Source organism: Alligator sinensis, unplaced genomic scaffold (genome assembly GCF_000455745.1).
Source record: "Alligator sinensis unplaced genomic scaffold, ASM45574v1 scaffold909_1, whole genome shotgun sequence".
Taxonomy (NCBI): Eukaryota; Metazoa; Chordata; order Crocodylia; family Alligatoridae; genus Alligator; species Alligator sinensis.
This window is the reverse complement of record NW_005842862.1, coordinates 395,793-412,054: the sequence shown is the minus strand read 5'-3', so window position 1 is coordinate 412,054 and position 16,262 is coordinate 395,793. Positions and strand designations below refer to the sequence as shown.

At 58.4% G+C, this 16,262-nt stretch overlaps 2 protein-coding genes across 8 annotated transcripts in view; one reads left to right on the top strand and one right to left on the bottom strand.

Annotated features, from left to right (window-relative positions):
- The window catches only part of SYDE1 (synapse defective Rho GTPase homolog 1), an 11,532-nt gene extending 5,385 nt beyond the window's left edge, over positions 1 to 6,147 (top strand). For 2 of the 3 annotated variants that reach the window (XM_025191818.1, XM_025191819.1), the window contains exons 6-9: positions 769 to 935; positions 1,640 to 1,871; positions 2,058 to 2,105; positions 2,503 to 6,147. In XM_025191818.1, coding sequence (XP_025047603.1) covers positions 769 to 935; positions 1,640 to 1,871; positions 2,058 to 2,105; positions 2,503 to 2,936 — 881 coding nt within the window. In that variant the 3' untranslated portion in view covers positions 2,937 to 6,147. The remainder of the gene's footprint in view (positions 1 to 768; positions 936 to 1,639; positions 1,872 to 2,057; positions 2,106 to 2,502) is intronic. The other variant, XM_025191820.1, reaches the window with a different exon arrangement.
- Positions 5,930 to 16,262, bottom strand: part of ILVBL (ilvB acetolactate synthase like) — an 18,188-nt gene continuing 7,855 nt past the window's right edge. For 4 of the 5 annotated variants that reach the window (XM_025191821.1, XM_025191822.1, XM_025191823.1 and 1 more), the window contains exons 3-16: positions 14,328 to 14,529; positions 13,446 to 13,573; positions 13,145 to 13,283; positions 11,616 to 11,727; positions 11,422 to 11,521; positions 10,835 to 10,932; positions 10,077 to 10,213; positions 9,700 to 9,834; positions 9,251 to 9,365; positions 8,920 to 9,089; positions 8,333 to 8,403; positions 7,763 to 7,834; positions 7,164 to 7,269; positions 5,930 to 6,701 (exon numbers count right to left, since the gene is read on the bottom strand). In XM_025191821.1, coding sequence (XP_025047606.1) covers positions 6,523 to 6,701; positions 7,164 to 7,269; positions 7,763 to 7,834; positions 8,333 to 8,403; positions 8,920 to 9,089; positions 9,251 to 9,365; positions 9,700 to 9,834; positions 10,077 to 10,213; positions 10,835 to 10,932; positions 11,422 to 11,521; positions 11,616 to 11,727; positions 13,145 to 13,283; positions 13,446 to 13,573; positions 14,328 to 14,529 — 1,764 coding nt within the window. In that variant the 3' untranslated portion in view covers positions 5,930 to 6,522. The remainder of the gene's footprint in view (positions 6,702 to 7,163; positions 7,270 to 7,762; positions 7,835 to 8,332; positions 8,404 to 8,919; positions 9,090 to 9,250; positions 9,366 to 9,699; positions 9,835 to 10,076; positions 10,214 to 10,834; positions 10,933 to 11,421; positions 11,522 to 11,615; positions 11,728 to 13,144; positions 13,284 to 13,445; positions 13,574 to 14,327; positions 14,530 to 16,262) is intronic. The other variant, XR_003091793.1, reaches the window with a different exon arrangement.

The following is a 16,262-nucleotide window of genomic DNA, read 5'->3' as shown; positions in this document are numbered from 1 at the left end:
GAGTACTGTGTCCAGTACTGGGCACCGCACTTCAAAAGGGATGTGGCCAGCCTGGAGAGGGTTCAGAGGAGGGCCACCCACTTGGTGAGAGGGCAGCAGGACAGGCCCTACGAGGAGAGACTGAAGGACCTGAACCTGTTCAGCCTCAGCAAGAGGAGGTTGAGGGGGGACCTGGTGGCTGCCTACCAACTCATCAGGGGAGATCATCAGCAAATAGGCGGAGCCCTTTTCTCCCCAGCACCACCCGGGGTGATGAGGAACAATGGTCATAAGCTGATGGAGAATAGGTTTAGGTTCGAGATCAGAAGGCAATATTTTACAGTTAGGGTGGCCAAAATCTGGAACCAACTTCCCAGGGAAGTGGTCCTCACCCCTACTTCGGGCAAATTCAAGAGGAGGTTGGACGATCACCTGTCTGGGGTCTTGTGAACCCAGCATTCATTCCTGCCTGTGGTGGGGGTCAGGCTAGATGATCTGTTCAGGTCCCTCCTGACCCTAGCTACTATGAAACTATAAGAACTCCCTCCCTGCCTGGACCTATGGGTGGAATCCAGGAGTCTTGGCTCCCAGCCCCCTCTTAGCCATAACCTCTTAGACCCAGCTCCTCTCTCCTCCATAGCCAGAGATGGAACCCATGTCTCCTGGCTTCCTGTGCATCCCACCCCCTGCGCAATCTCCCTGGACTGCTCAGTCCAATGGGTCATGTAGGGCCATGTGCTTCCACGGGGGACCTGCTGTGGGGTTGAGGGCCTTGGTTTTCATCCCCAGGGATCCTAAAGGACTACTTGAGAGAGCTGCCCACGCCCCTCATCACCCCCACACTGTACCATGTGGTGTTGGAGGCCATGGCACGGCGGCCTCCCCGGGCGGGGCTCAGTGAGAGAGAGGCAATGGAGACAGTCGCCTTGCTGGACTGCCTGCCTGACATTGAGAAGGTGAGCCCTGCTGGGCTGGGGCAGATGTTGAGGCTGGGCTGGGGCAGGGCAGACAGGGTAGGGTGGATGAGTGGTTGTGGGGACCAGGCTAGGGTGCCTGCACGACTGTGCTGCAGCTTTGGCAGTGCCTGATTGCTCAGAGTCCTGCTTCACAACTTGGGCACCAGGATTCCTGGAGGGGAGCCTGGACCCAGCGGGGAGCTTGTGCTGTCCCTGTCCCTGCTCATAGATCTGATGGTCACACCCACCCGTGGGGCACTGTGGCTGTTGTTTGTGTAGACCATCCCCAAAATCCATTGCAGAGCCACTGTTCCACTGGAGTGTGTGTGCATGCACACGTGTGAGTGTGCACATGTGGTGGGTACATTCCTGGTGCGTGTGTGTATAGGCCCCCCCTGCTGCCCAAGGGGGGACCAAACGGGTGCATTTGGGTGCTGGGCCGTGCCCTCTGCCCCTGCCCTGCCCTGCCTTCCAGTCCGAGGAGGCCATGAGGACTGGTTGGCAGTGTAGGAGCTTGCCCTGAGCTTGAGGCACCATACTGGCAGGGCCCGGGTGCTGTGCCTGGAGAGCCCTGCTGCCCCACGTCCTGTTCCATGCTGCCTGCCTTGGTGCCAGCCTCGTGGTTTGGGGCAGGCGGACACCTGACCCTGAGATGCCCCTTTGAGGAGGGTGCGCCTGGTCACTGATGGCACTCCCTTTGCCAGGCCACACTGACCATGCTTCTGGACCACCTCAGCCTGGTGGCCTCCTTCCATGATTTCAACCGCATGCATGCGCAGAACCTGGCTGTCTGCTTCGGGCCTGTGCTGCTCAGCCAGAGCCAGGACCCACGGCGCCCCGGCGCCCGCAGCTATGCCCACTGCGAGGACATTGCCAGTGCCGTCGACTTCAAGAGACACATTGAGGTGCTGCACTACCTGCTCCAGGCCTGGCCCGGTGAGTGTGATGAGTGGGGGCTGGGGAGGGGAAGCACTGTGGCAGGGGTGCTTCTCCGAGATCCTGGCCTCTGGCTACGTGATCCCCTGCCCGGGGGACATGGCCTTGGCTAGTCCCTCTCTGGCTTCTCCCACAGGATCACCATTCCTGATTGGCTGGTTCATACTGATTTGTTTCTCATTCCAGCCCCTGATTGGTTATTCTGGCTCCCCAGCACTAGGATTGCAGTGCCTGGTTAGCCTGTCTTTTGTTAGGCTCTTCCCCCAATCTTGGGATCACAGCCTCTGATTGGTCAGACTCTTGCTTGGTTCCCCTCCTACCCCAGGGTCACACCAATCAGGAGATGGGTCAGTCTGTGCCAGGTTCCCACCTTGCCTTTCCCAATCTCAGTCCTCCTGCTACCCTGCCCCAGGATCACAGCCTTTGATTGGTCAGTCTGTGCTTGGTGTCTCCTGCCCCCAGAGTCACAGCCCCTGATCTGCCAGTTTGTACTTGGTTTCCCCTTCCTCCAACCCTGGGATCACACCCTCTGATTGGTCAGTTCACCCTCAGTGCAGCCACCGATTAGCTGGGCTGCCCTTGCTCCCCGTGGGAAGGAAGGCCCGCCCTGACACTGCTCCTATCCCCGCAGTGCCCCACAGGACCGAGGGCCCGGAGGGGACCCAGTCCAGCTGCCTACGGCCCAAGCGCCATCCCGCTCTGCGGCTGGAGCTGCTGGAGAGCCAGGTGGTGGCTCGGCACCGGCCCCGGGGCCTGGAGAGCCCCCCCAGCAATCGCTATGCAGGGGACTGGAGCGTGTGTGGCCAGGAGTTCTTGCTGCTGCCAGGGCCGGGGCCAGGATCGGGGCCAGGAGGTGAGGCTGACTACGACGAGGTGGCTGGTAGTGACAGCGAGGGTGAGGGTGTGGGGCTGGGTAGCCCCAGCCGGACCGTCTTCATGGGGGACTTTGCACTGGTGGATGACCCCGAGGCACCATTCAGCCCCCGCCTCAACCTCAAGGACTTCGATGCCCTCATCCTGGACCTGGAGCGGGAGCTCTCCAAGCCCATCAACGTGTGCCTCTGAGCAGCCAGGACCAGCTGCCCTGGGCTCTGCAGGGCCGCGAGGGATGGGGAGTGCTGCTCTGAGCTCCTGAGGGACCAATTAATTCAGCCATGTTCCCAAGGGTGCATGGCCACACCACAGTATTAGCAGGTACCTAGTGCCTGAGCCAAAGCCATTTGGAGAGCGACCAAAGGTGCAGCACTTGGCTCTCACTGCCTTTGATTTGCACAGCACCGAGTGAAGGGGATGTGGGGCCAGGGGTGCGACCATGGTGCCAGCAGGGAAGGGCACTGTGGGGCTCTGCTGCCGGGGCAGGGGTAGGCTGGGTGGGGGGTCATTCGTTGCAGCCTGGTACTGCAGCCAGACTGACAGGGTAAGGTGTTGCACTCTCCACTGGGCATTTTCCACCCCCACCAGCTCTCACCTGCAACACATGCCGGGGGGGGGCACAACTCCCTCCTGGGCTCTCACATGCCCTTTGCCTTTAATATGCCAAAGAACCTACCGCGGGCAGACCCGGGCCAACTCGATGGGCATCCCCAACCCGACCCTGCCAGCCCTACCAGCGTGTGGCGTGGGTGGCTGACTACAGCAGGACTTGAGGCTCAGGAAAGCACCCCCACGCCAGGCTCCTGGCTTGCCCTTGATTGGCAGGGTTGTGCAGTGGGCAGCCCCCAGGCATACAGTTGGTGCTGAGCCCTGAGTGCTGCTGCTCTCTTGCCTGAGCTCGTGGCCATATGGGGCAGCCTGGGCCTGGGTGGGGGTCAGCACTGAGGGCCCTGGCCACTCCAGATGGCACCGTCTTGCGCAGTATTAGTGAGTACGGACAAGGTTCTGCAACTTTCATTGCACATGGGCTCCTGGGGCTGGGCTGCTGTGGGGCTGCTAGGTAGCACCTTGGAGTGGCACTTGTCCCTGCCCCTCTTTCAGGCAGGGCCTCTGCTAGCCCCGTTTGCCCGCTGCCCCAACCCCTCTGGGCTGTGGCTGGGAGGTCTTTGTGGCTCTTCTCTCCTCTGGCTTTGGCCACCCAGCCTGGTGCATGGCCAACAGAATACTGGGTGCTGCTCTCTGCATAGGTGCCTCAGTGAGCCTGGCACGCTCATCCATGCCCTGCCCTGATGAGCCATGAAGAGGCCAGGCCCCACTGGCTCTACCCAGCACCCTGGAAAGTGGCTGCAGTGTCTCCTCCCTTTCTTAGGGGCAACTCTGGGCTAAGGGTGGCAGGCAGGCCTGGACAGTACCACCCCACAGGGATGGGGAGTTGCGTAAGTGGGTCAGGGGTAGTGATGTGTACAGCTGAGATCCTGGGCAGGAGGCGCCCTGTGAGGCAGTTGGGACACACCCAGCCCAGTGCTGTGCCCCAGGGACCCGGTACGGGAAACCAGCCTTATTTATTACTCTGGCTTGTGTGTTTCTGTAGGCAAGGATGCGTGTGTGTGTTTTGGGCACAAGTGCAAAAGGTGGCATGTATGTGAGATGCGCATATGTGTATTAGTGCACACGTGTGTTTCTATATACATGTGCAAGGATGTGTGTGTGTATGTTTGTATTGGCAAGGATGTGTACATGTGTTGGGCACAAATACAAAACGTTTTAAATGTGTATTCATGCACATAAGGATGTGTGATACATGCACAAGTGTATTGGTGCATACAACGTATGTGTGTGTGTTTATGCACCCATGTGTGCATTTGTGCACAAGGATGTGTCTGCATTAGGAGCTGCTGCCCCCATCTGACCCACATGGGGACTGCATGTGTACATCTTTTCCTTTTCACGGCAGAATGTTTCACTCTTCACCAAATATTCAGTTACAGGAAGAAAAGCCAATTTCTTTTTGCTGGGTGAAGGCAGCTCTGACACTGTGAAGACTGTTCTTCTCTCAGTGCCATGACCAGGCTTTAGCAATGCCTCTGCACCCCTCAAAATACAATCATGTGGGGCATGGAGCTATCCCTGGTAGCATGGGGGAGCCTTGTGCTGTGGGGCAGACACAAGGAGGGGGTAGTGGTGCCTTGTTCAGTATTAGTGGGGCAAGAGCAGACTGATGGTGAAGTGGTGCTGTGGCTTGTCCTGCCATGAAGGAGGGGCTGGGTGGGGTCCCAGCTGCCAAACAGTGTTATGGGAGTTGCCAGGTGCCCCCAAGCTGCATGCTCCCACAGTATCTAGCACCCCCCTGTGGGGCCACCCCAGTGCTCTCAGCTCTGGGGACGGGCACAGAGGCTCTTCTTCCTGTGTTCTCACCAGGAAGCCCCTGAGCTGGGCTGGGAGGCTGAGCACCCTGGCAGGATCATGCAGGAGTTGCCCTGCCTGGCTGCTTTGCAACCATCACCAGCAATAAAGGATGCACTCACCCCTGGATCTGATGTGTGTGTGTACTGGGGGCAGGGCTTACTGGGGCACTTGGGAAAGGGCAGCCTGCTCTAGCCACATCTGGGCCTGCACTGCCTTTGCTTGTCAGTCAGCTTGGCAGTGTGGGAGTTGTGTTAGCTGCCCACTCTGGCTGCTAGGGGCTGCCCTCTCAGGCCTGTGCCTAGCCCAGGTTAAGCTGTTTTTCCCTACCAGGTGCTGTGCTGAGCCCAACTGCCTGGAGCCTTGAGGGAGGCCAGCAGGGGGTGCTGCTGGAGGCTTTGGGGTGGCTAAATGAACTGATCTCACTGCAGGGGAGCAGTTGGGGGCAGGGGTGTGCCTGGGTGGGGGAAAAGGCACAAACCCCTTTGTGCTACAGCTGCATGCAAACATGGTGGCCTACAGACAGCATGGGCACCAGGCCAGCCTTTTGGCTCATTTCAGGAGGCACCTTGAAACGTAGTGAGCCCCCTTGCTCCCCCTGGGGCTGAGCTAGGCACCAGGGTGCCAGGAACCCAGGCTCCTCCCTGGCCCTGTTCCCTGAATCCTCCCATGAAGCCCTTGGACTGGAACCTGCTGCTCTGCTTCACAGGTCCCCAGGGAGGGTGCTGGCCAGGCAGGCCTGGGGGCAGTGCTGTGGCTATAGATGTCCCTCAAGGACTCAGTCTGGTTCATTCTCTTTATTCCTCCAAGCAACTGATTCAGTGCTGGGCTTCAGTTGGGCAGACAGCTGCCATTGTCTGTGCCTGTGGGGCTACCATTGTTTTTTCCATGTGCAGTGGCCACAGCAACCCAGAGCTCCTACTGCTGCCAGAGAGATATGCCAAAGCACAACCATTTCCTCCTCAGCAGCCCTCATGTTGGCCATCTGATCTGGGCATGGCTGAAGTGTGGTGCTGGAACATTCATCGCTGCCAGGGCAGTGCCGGGAGCAGCTTCCTGCTCTGTAGCCCCGGGCCTCACTCACCATTGTCCAGCCATTCCATACCCCTGCATCCATGCTCCCACTGGGCTGGTCTGCACTCGGGTACTGCTCATGTGCTGGCATCAATTTCCTGGTGATGGGTGCTGTCACTGGAGAGTCCTGGTCTGGGTCCCCTGGCTCAGGGTGGGGGGCTGCCATGTGCTGCAGAGCCAGAGCAGGGTGGAGGGAGATCACCAAGCAAGCAGAGTCAGGGCTGGGCGTGGAAGGCACGGGGCTGGGCCTGGAAGGCACTGTCTCCCAGGGCAATGGGAAGCCCCAGCAGCCATGCTGGCCCTACATTGAGATGGAGCCATCACGAAAGTTGGTTCTGCCAATGAGAGCATTGATGAGGACGGGATGACCCTGAATGCACTGCTCCTGTGCTGCCCGAAGCATGTTGTCCAGGTTCCCCTCATCCTGCCGGGTAAGAAGGAAACCTCGGCCCCCCAGGCCTTCAGCCACTGTGTGGTAATCTGCAAGGAATGGAGGAGCATCAATGAGCACATGAAAAGTGACAGAGGGGCCAGCATGGGCTAGCCAGTGTGACCATGAGCAGGACTGGCAGGAGAATCAAGGAGACCAAGGATAGAATCCTGCAGCTCTCCAGGAACTGCAGGGGCCAGCTGGCATAGGCACTGGCCACGCCAGGCCCAGAGGAATGGGCCCTTTCCTTGGCCCCTTTCTGCCAGGAAGCCCTGGGGGTGGGATCAAGGGGTGGGTGGGGGGTACACTGTGGGATGTGGCCTGTTGGGGTGATGGGAGCATCCAGCTCTTGCAGTGCCAGGCAAGTGTGGTAGCAGGATGCCTGTCTGCCCACCTTTGGAGAGGCTGCATGGAGCTGGGGCCATGGACATTGCTGTCCACGAGGATCTACCTGGTGTGTGGGTGGCCCCTTGGCTTTCCCCACTCTCCAGAGCTGTGGGTCCAGGACTCACCAAGGTAGGCCAGGCCACAGGCCACATTGCTGCCCAGCATGGGCACCTGCTCCCGAGCAATCTGGCTCCAGCAGGCATCATTCCCCACCAACGCGATGACGGGTGTCTGCAAGGACAAGGCAGGGCAGTGCATTGCTCCCTCACCCTCAGATCATCCCCCAGGCAAAGCAGGCAGTCATGAGGGGGAGGTTGCCAAAGGGCTTCATCACAGCCATTGCTTGGACCACCCAGTGCATCCTTACAGGCACAAAGGGGGACAGAACCCAGTGCCAGCCACCCTGGACAGCGGGACCCCTCAGCTGTCTGTAATTGGGGGGAAGCTTCCCCCCACATAGTGGGAGGGTTTGTCTCGCTGCACTAACGCTGACCAGTTGTCCTGTCCAGGGCCGCCTCAGCTTGGTCAGAAGCTGTATGGCCTGTGCAAGCTGGCTCCAATCCAGCAATTGCCCAGGCCGTGAGGTGCAGGGTCAGGGTTGTAGCTTTTCCCCACACTCTGGACCCCTTCCCCTACCATCCAGGCAGCCTGAGGTGGGGACCCAGCACCCCCACTCCACCCAGTTCCTGTGAGCTGGAGCTCCCGAGCGCCTGAGGACAGTTACCTTGTGTCGGACAAAGGTGTCAAACTCCAGGATGCTGTAGCCAAGTGAGCCGTCCCCGTAGAGGATCCAGACCTGGGGAAGGGACAGGAGGGTATGGGCATGAGAGCAGTGCTGGAGGCATTAGGTCCCTTGACTGGAGGCCTAGGGTGGGCTCATCTTGCCCTGCAGGGACTGGGCTGGATGTAGAAGAGCTGGCAGCTCCAGGCACACAGATCCCAGAACCTCCACCCCAGACAGGCACAGAGATGCTGCCTGCAATGACCAGCTAAGTGTGTGTGCAGGCAGCTTTTGGGGGTGGGCTCCTCTGGGTGCAGGGGGCACCCACAGGGCAGGAACTGGGGTGGGGGGTGGGAATCTGTAGAGAGGGACTGAGGCAGAGATCTGGGCTGAAGTGGAGCTTGGGGACCTGGGAAGAGAGGGGTGAAGCATGGCTGCCCGTCAGGAGCTGCTGGGAGACTTCCCATGCAGTCCAGAGTGTGGGTGTGTGGTAGCCCTACTGTGAAGCCTGCCAGGGACTCAGGGTGTCACCCTGCCCAACCCCCTTCACAGCTCCCGCCTCTTACTACTGACCTCTGAGTCAGGCCTGCAGAGCTTGGCTCCAAGAGCAAATCCACCCCCAATACCCAATGTCCCGAAGGCCCCTGGGAAGAGAAGACAGTAGAGATGGTCCCTGAGGGCAGGCAAAGGAGCCAGGTGGTTGGGACCAGGAGCCCTGATATGGCCTCTTCAGCACCATCCAAGAGATCCACCCAGCTGAAGAGCGGCCTGGAGGACAGCTTCATAGCCCTCCTGTAGCAGGGGGGTTTGGGGCAGCTCCTGGTGCTCCCACCCCAGGCTCTGCCCTCAGCCCATACGACCCACTGCTCTGAGACACACAGGGCCCTGGGTTTGTGAACCCACTCTGGGATTGGTTCCTGCACACTGTGCCCTCACCCGCTTCTGCAGAGTTCTGTGGGCTGCAAGGCACTTTTGTTCCTCATTCACAGGGCACAGGGCATCCACTTACACACCCCAATGGGCTGGCTGGCAGGGACAGGGTAGGAAACTCTGGGACCCTGCTCCACTGCACAGGCCTTTCCCAAGCTCATCACCACCTCCAATGCGTGGCTGGCTCGAGCACCCACTCACAGGTGGCTCTAAACTGTGCTGCTTGGTACCTGGGTCCAGCCAGCAGAGGGGCCCTGGTGGCTGGACGATGTAGGCAGCGCTGCCCACGAAGTCACCCCCGTCCAACACCAACAGGCTGTTCTCAGGCAGTAGTGCATCCATATGGTGCAGGACCTTCAGGGGGTTCAGGTGCTGCTCTGTGGGCTTCTCTGCCTTCTCCCTGGCACAGTGGAGACCAGGAGTCAGTGCCAGGGCCAGGCTCTGCCCATGGCATCATGACCAACACCACCAAGCTCCAGGAGAACTGCCCCCAAGGACAGGGTCAGGCCCTGGCCCTCCCTGTGGCATCGTCATCCTACTAGCCCAGGCGTTGCCTGCTACCTGTTGGCTTTCTCCTTCTGGTGGTCATTGTCCTTCAGACTTGCAGCCCAGTCCTGAGGACATGAATATCCCTTTAGGCCTCGTGACAGACACAGCAGGAAGGAGCTGGCGTCCCCTGAGAAGAAAGTGTGCAGCCTGAACCAGGACCTGGGTGACAAGACCCCAAGTGCCCAGCAGAGGCAGCCAGAGTGCTGGGCATGTCCCCCAGGCAATGCCAGGGTGGCTGCCTAGCCCCTCTCCCCAGGATGCCTCGCTATGGCACTGGGGCACATACCTCCTGCCCAGGTCATTGGCCTGACCCCTCCTGCCCAGGTCATTGGCCAGGTCTTCCCCTGAGGTGCCCACCAGGCAGCCTGTGTTCTTGACATGATCTCCCCTTTCAGTTAGGCAGTGATGGTGTCAGATGCACCCCCTCCCACAGAATGGGACCTGAATACGCCAGGCCTCACCTTGGATGGTGACCTGTGGCTTCCAGAAGATGTCAGAGTTGAGCAGGAGCTGGGAACGGTTCCGGTTGACAGCAATGATTTTGCTGTAGCGGCTCAGCACACGCCCATAGGACAGGCGGAAATCACACACAGTGCCTGTGGGACAATATGGGGTGAGAGGTCCAGGTCAGGCTGGAACAGGCAGCTCCTCCCCAGCCCTGCCCTCTCAACTAGTACAATGCAGCACATCCTTCTTCCCTGCCCACCTCACAGCTCAGCCTCACCCTTCCCTCTACTACCACCAAGCCCTCCCACCCCTTTGCCTATCTGGCAGCATCGCCTGCACAGCCCAGCTCATTGGATGCCCTGCCCTATGGGCTGAACTGGGCCCCACTCACCTGCCAGAATGACCACATCAGCCTCCTTCAGTGCTTCCCGGCGGTTCTGGTGGATATGCAATGGGCTGTCCCTTCCCAGCATCCCACGAGCCATCCCCCCGAGGAAGCAGGGGATGGCCAGGTCCTCCAGGGCAGCTCTGTAGGGCACAGAGGAGTCAGTTCCTAGCAGCGGCTCGGTCCCAGGGTGATCAGGATGAGGATAGAGTTGCCACCTCTGTGGATGTGTGTGCATGTGTTGAACATATGTTGAACATCCCATATGTTGAACATCCCTGTGCACAGGGTTTGCTCCACAGCATGTCTGTACACGTGTGAATGGGGAGTTGGGGTGCGACTGGGAGCAGGGGCCACAGGTGTTCTGTTTCTTAGAGAGGGAAGACAATGTGTTGCTAAAGTTGACCACAACCCTGCTGACACTGAAGACAGCAGCCATGCTGCTTGGTCAGCACCTCTGCCTGATGTGGAAGGCCCTGATGTCCCACCTCTGCCCCAAGCCACCTCTACCAGTGCTTCTCAGTCCCAATCTACAGCCCCGCACTATACCAGCCCTGCCCCTGCTCCAGCCCTGCTGGAGCCTCTCAATCCCAAAGCACAGCTGCCTGCTTCCCTAGCCCTGCTGATGCCTCCTATTCTGTCTCTTGCACAGGGCCTGTCAGGCCTGGGTGCCAGGCTGGGGTTGTGCTGTCTTGTCTGACATGCTGTGGTTCATCTGGTGAGGCCCTCTGCAGAGCAGGCCCAGGTGGGGGCCATGTCCTCACCTGAGCTCTTCCACAGGCGTTGGTGGCAGGGTCACCTGGCTGCCCAGGAGTATGATAGGCTTCTTGGCACGGCTGACCAGCTCCACGCACTGCTGTACCTGCACATGCACACGCAGTCAGGGCTGGCTGAGCCTGGGAGGGCTCTGGGGTCAGGGCAGGGGTTGGGAGGCTTCATGGGGCCCCTGGTGCCACAGCCAGTGAGGTGGGGATGGAGAAGCTGGTGGAAGGTCAGGTCAACACCACAAACGGGGATAGTGCTGGCTAGATGCTCTGCCAGGTCTAAGGATAGGACAGTACCAGTGCCTACAGATGCAAGGCTCGGGGGCTGTACGGATGGGCTGGAATAGCATTAAGAGGAGCCCCAAACCTTTAGGCTCAGCTACAGCTGCATGGTGGGAATGACCTCTTCCTGCTGTGGCAGGCAAAACACTTCACTCTCACCCCTCCCCTCCTGCCCTGAAATGCAGAGGAAAGGGTGCCTCCCTGCACTGGGGGGAAGAGAGGGCTCCTAGCAGGCAGGGTTCCAGGGGAAACTTCAAGCTGAAGTGAGGAAGGAAGTGGGGTCCAGGCAGCCCCAAGGTTTTCACCTGCTTTGCCGTTGCCTGTGGCACGTGTACTGGCAGTGGGAAAAGGTCCTGTGTCTCCCAGGCCCCAGCAAACAGGTTCCTGAGGAAGTTGTGCTGATACCTAGGGGAAGGTAGGCATTATCCACATGCCATGCCACCCGACCCCCACCCCTGCACTGGCTGAGGAGCCGTCAGCAGGACAAGACCAGACTCACCAGCTCATGGCTTTGGCTATAAAGGTCTTTGGGCTCCCCTTGGGGGTCAGCTCCTTCTCCACCACGTGGTAAGGGTACAGCACGTCCACAGGGAACTCCACAAACACAGGCCCTGAAGCAGAGGGCGCTGGTCAGATAGTCACAGCCTGGCAGGGCTGGAGCCATCCACGTAACACACCCCCAGTCCCTGCTTCCCCACCAGGAGGGACACTCATCCTTTTACTGCCCAACCCGTCCCCCTGCATGGCCAGGCAATCCTGCCTGGCTCCATCTTTAGCCAAAACTGTCACTGATGGTGCCTGTGAAATGGCTAACAGTGGCAGCTCTAAGTGGGGCCTGTCATGGAACAGGGCATGTCAACACAGTCCCACAGCAGGCTGCTCGGAGCTTTTGCAATGAAGCGATCTTATCCCTGCTCTGGGAAGGAAGAGAATTGTGCTCCTAGCAGTTTTCAGAGAGCTGTGAAATCAATTGGATGAAACTGAACAAGGACAAGTGCAAAGTCCTGCACTTACGACAGAACAATCACAGCCAGTTACAGACTGGGGAATTACTGACTTGGCTGTAGTACTGCAGAGAAGGACCTGGGGGTTGCAGTGACTTGAGCCATAACATAAGCTAAGTATGAGGGAACACTATGCTCTTGATGAAAAAGAGGCTAGTAACAGGAGCATCACTTGCAGAGCACAGTCTATTGGGTGCTGGCGAGGCCTTACCTGGACTACTGTGCCCGGCTTTGAGCACAAATAAGAAAGAACCTAGCACAAAGTAATAGAAAGGTTAGAGGCCTGGGAAACATGACTTCCCAGGACAGGCTGAAAGAACTGGCATCATTTAGTCTGGAGAAGAGAAGAGTGATGGGGGATTTGGTAACAGCCTTCAAATATTTGAAGGGTGGTTATATGGAGGGTGAAGACAGTCTATTCTCTGTGGCTGCAGGATAAGGGACAATGGTCTTAAATTGCAGCAAGGGAAACGTAGGCTAGATGTGAGGAAGAACTTTCTTACTAGAAGGGTGCTTCACCTTTGGAACTGGCTATCCAGAGAGGTGTGGAATTTCCATCCTTGGAAGAGTTTAACAGCAGGATAGACAAACACTTCCCTGGGATAGTTTAGACAGGGATGATCCTGCCTTGAGCAGGGAACTAGATAAGACATGACCTCTTGAGGTCCCTTCCTAACCCTAGTTTATAGGGTTCTATGACAGGCAAACCAGGGGAGAAGGAAACAGTGAAAAGGGCTCAAGCCATCTGGCATCAGTCAGGCATAGGCATAGAACTGCACTCAGGACCACGGCATTTCCTGCACCAGCTTCCTGTAGGGTTCAGGCCACGGCACCTCCCAGCATTTGTTCCTGGATCCAAGTCCAGGATCTAAGCTCCAGGATGGTGGGTTGTTTGGCAAAGTGTCCTGTGTCCAGTGACGGAGAACCCCTCCCTGATGTGTCAGCAGGAGTGAGGCCAATGGGCACCCTGACCCATGAATCCTTTGCTGCACAGGTCCTGCTCCGGGAGGGCCAGGGCTCCTACCTGGGGTGTCGGACTGTGCTGTGGCAATGGCGCGGCGCAGGACCGGGACGATTTCCCGCACGGTCTGCACGGAGGCGCAGAACTTGCAGAGTGGCCTCAACAGGGACATCTGGTCGATGTCCTGGAGTGCGCCCCGGCCCTACATGCAGAGATGGAGCTCTAACTACGCCAGCATGGATCCCGCAGAGGCCAGGCCCTGAGGTGCCCCTGTCCAAGCTCCTTCCTCCCTGGCCGTGGCAGCAGGCTCTCCCCTCCCCCAGCATGGCACCTGCCCTTCCCTGCACTGGCACCATGCACTCACTTTCTGCAGTCTGGAGGCTGCCCCTCCTATCAGCAGTACCGGGGACTCAGCCATTTGGGCATTCTTCACAGCCGTTATAGTGTTGGTCACTCCAGGCCCTGCCGTCACCGCGGCAACTCCAACTGTCCCTGAAGTGCAAGCAAGCAGCAGGCGGTCAGCAGAAGGCACAAGGTGACTGGTAGGTGGGGCACAGCCCCCCCCCCCGCCCCGATTAGTCCCTGATGCTCAGAACAGGGCAGTTTGTTTGCTGCGTGGGCCAGTGGCGTGTTTGGGGGGGGGGGCGGATGGGCACTAAACCGTGGCACAGAAGTATAGTAGATACAGGGCTTTTGGCCCACCTCTGGGCCCGGTCACAAATTGTGCCCCCCCAACTCAGGAGGCACCAGTCACTCCTGGCAGGAGGGGCCATGTAATAATGAGGCAGTGGAGAAGGGGCCTGCTGGGAAGGTGGGAACTTGCTACTTCTGTCTGGCTAGTGCAGGCCCTTGTGCTCCATAAGACCAGGCCCCAACCCACCCTGGAATGGAAGATGCAGCATTAGAAAGAAGCTGCTGAAGATGGAAGTTTGAAGGAAAAGTCCTACGTACCAGAGAAAAGTCCCTGGCTTGGCAGGGTAGGACCCAGAGTCACACCTCTGCCCCAGCCCTCCCCCATGTTCCCCAGAGAACATCTAATCCCTCCATGGCTCACTCTACCATGGAAAAGACAGATGAGTCAGTGCTGGCTCAAGGTCCCAGATGAGCTGGTGCAGGCCAGGAGGAGCTGGGCTACCCTGGAGCTCCAAGGTGCCTGTAGGGGCAGTGGTCCTGTCTAGAACAGTGCACTGGGTGCTGCAGTAGCAACAGCCAGGGCTCCCTGCCCTAGCCCAGGCAGTGCATGTACCCGAGAGCCTGGCGACGGCGTCGGCAGCAAACACAGCTGTGGCTTCGTGCCTCGTGTCCACTACACGGATGCCCAGCTTCTCACTGGCCACCAGGATGGGAGAGATGTGGCCTCCCACGAGGGTGAACAGATAGCGCACCCTGTGGGCCTTCAGCACCTCTGCCACGAGCTCACCACCATGCCGAGGGCTCTTGGGCTCCACCTGAGAAGGATGCAGTGTGTCAGTGCTGGCCAACACAGCTCCCTGCAGCAGGAGCAGGCATTATCAGCATTTGCCAGGCTGCACTCAGAGCAGGGTGCCTGCTAGTGGACAGAAGGACATGGCTCCTTGCCAGGTTGGGATGCTGCCTCACTGGCTTTAAATGTACTTGGTGGCCATGCATTGCTGCTCCAGGTGTACACGCTGGCCCTGCCCAGCACACAGCTGGTCTGTAGTGTTGAGAAGGCCAGGCTGTGTCTGCACACCGTACGGTTGGCTTTTCCTGGCTCTCTGGGTGGAAAGGCACTCCAGAATGCTGCTGTGCCCCTCTAAGTGCTCACACCACAGGCAGACATGTCCTGGCTAAGAGCAGAATGTCACTGCTAAGCCCAGACCCTCCCAGAATGCCCTGCCACAAGCACAGGCAGCAGGGGCAGGGGCTGCACAGATACAGCCCAGCCATGTCTGCAAGGACTGGCCTAGGGAGGACACCTGAAACATGGTGGCTCTCAGGCAGTGTTTCCCACACTTCTGATACCTGTAGTATACTTTCTCTGGATTAACATTAGCAACACACTTAACTCATACACCCAAAAAGGTGTGCGTGTGTTTTTCAAAATACATAACATACTCTGTTCCCCTGCCAGAGGAAATCACCCCAGTGCTGAGATGTACTGTTAAAAATGACAACAAATGTACCTGTGGTTCTCAAACTGTTTAGTCTCAAGGCCTCTCCATGACTTTTCTGTATTTTGTGACTCCCCAGCTGAAAACCACTGAGATGGATCCAAATTCAGAAAGCATCTGGAAGGGACTTGAGGCTAAACAAGTTGAGAATCACTGACCCAGCTGGTGTCACTTCAAGGCTGTGGGGGCAGGACCTCACTTTGCTGTGCCCTGCTCTCTCCACAGTCTGTCTGCTTCCAACCCCTGGTCTGTATACACTTCAAGGGGCAAGGACAGTCCCTGTGCCAGGGACCATAGCTACCCCTGTTTCTGAGGCTGCTCCTGCAGGGTCTCACATGCTGGTTAACACCCCTGCATCCCCTCCTGCTGGCCCCAGGAGTGAGGGAGGACTGGCGGGGATAAGCCAGGCTGCGAAGTGCAGATTTGTCTGTGTCTACTTGCTCAATTGCAGCACAGCACACTGCTGGGAGCATTGGGCAGGCTGGCACAGGGGGTGGGGAAAAGCAGTAGCAGTTCCCAGAGGAGCAGCCGCAGGCACTGTGGGAATAGCTGGGTCAGGGCAGTGTACTGGACAGAGGAGAAAAGCATTTACCTCCTTGTGTTGGGAATATCATGGCACTTTTCTACTGATTTTGGGGCAGGCCCTTTGAGAATCATTACTCTAGGACAGTGGTGCTCAACCTTTTTGGCTGGCAGGCCAGAAGGGCAGTGCCTGGTCCATCCACAGGTTGGATCCAGCCAGTGGTCCTGATCTGATGCCCAGGGCAGTCACAGTGGGGCCCCATCCAGCTGTGCAGAGGGGTGAGAGTATCATGGCACTTTTCTACTGATTTTGGGGCAGGCCCTTTGAGAATCATTACTCTAGGACAGTGGTGCTCAACCTTTTTGGCTGGCAGGCCAGAAGGGCAGTGCCTGGTCCATCCACAGGTTGGATCCAGCCAGTGGTCCTGATCTGATGCCCAGGGCAGTCACAGTGGGGCCCCATCCAGCTGTGCAGAGGGGTGAGAGGGCAGCTTGGCCCAAAACTGGCCCCAAAGTAGGAGGAAAGA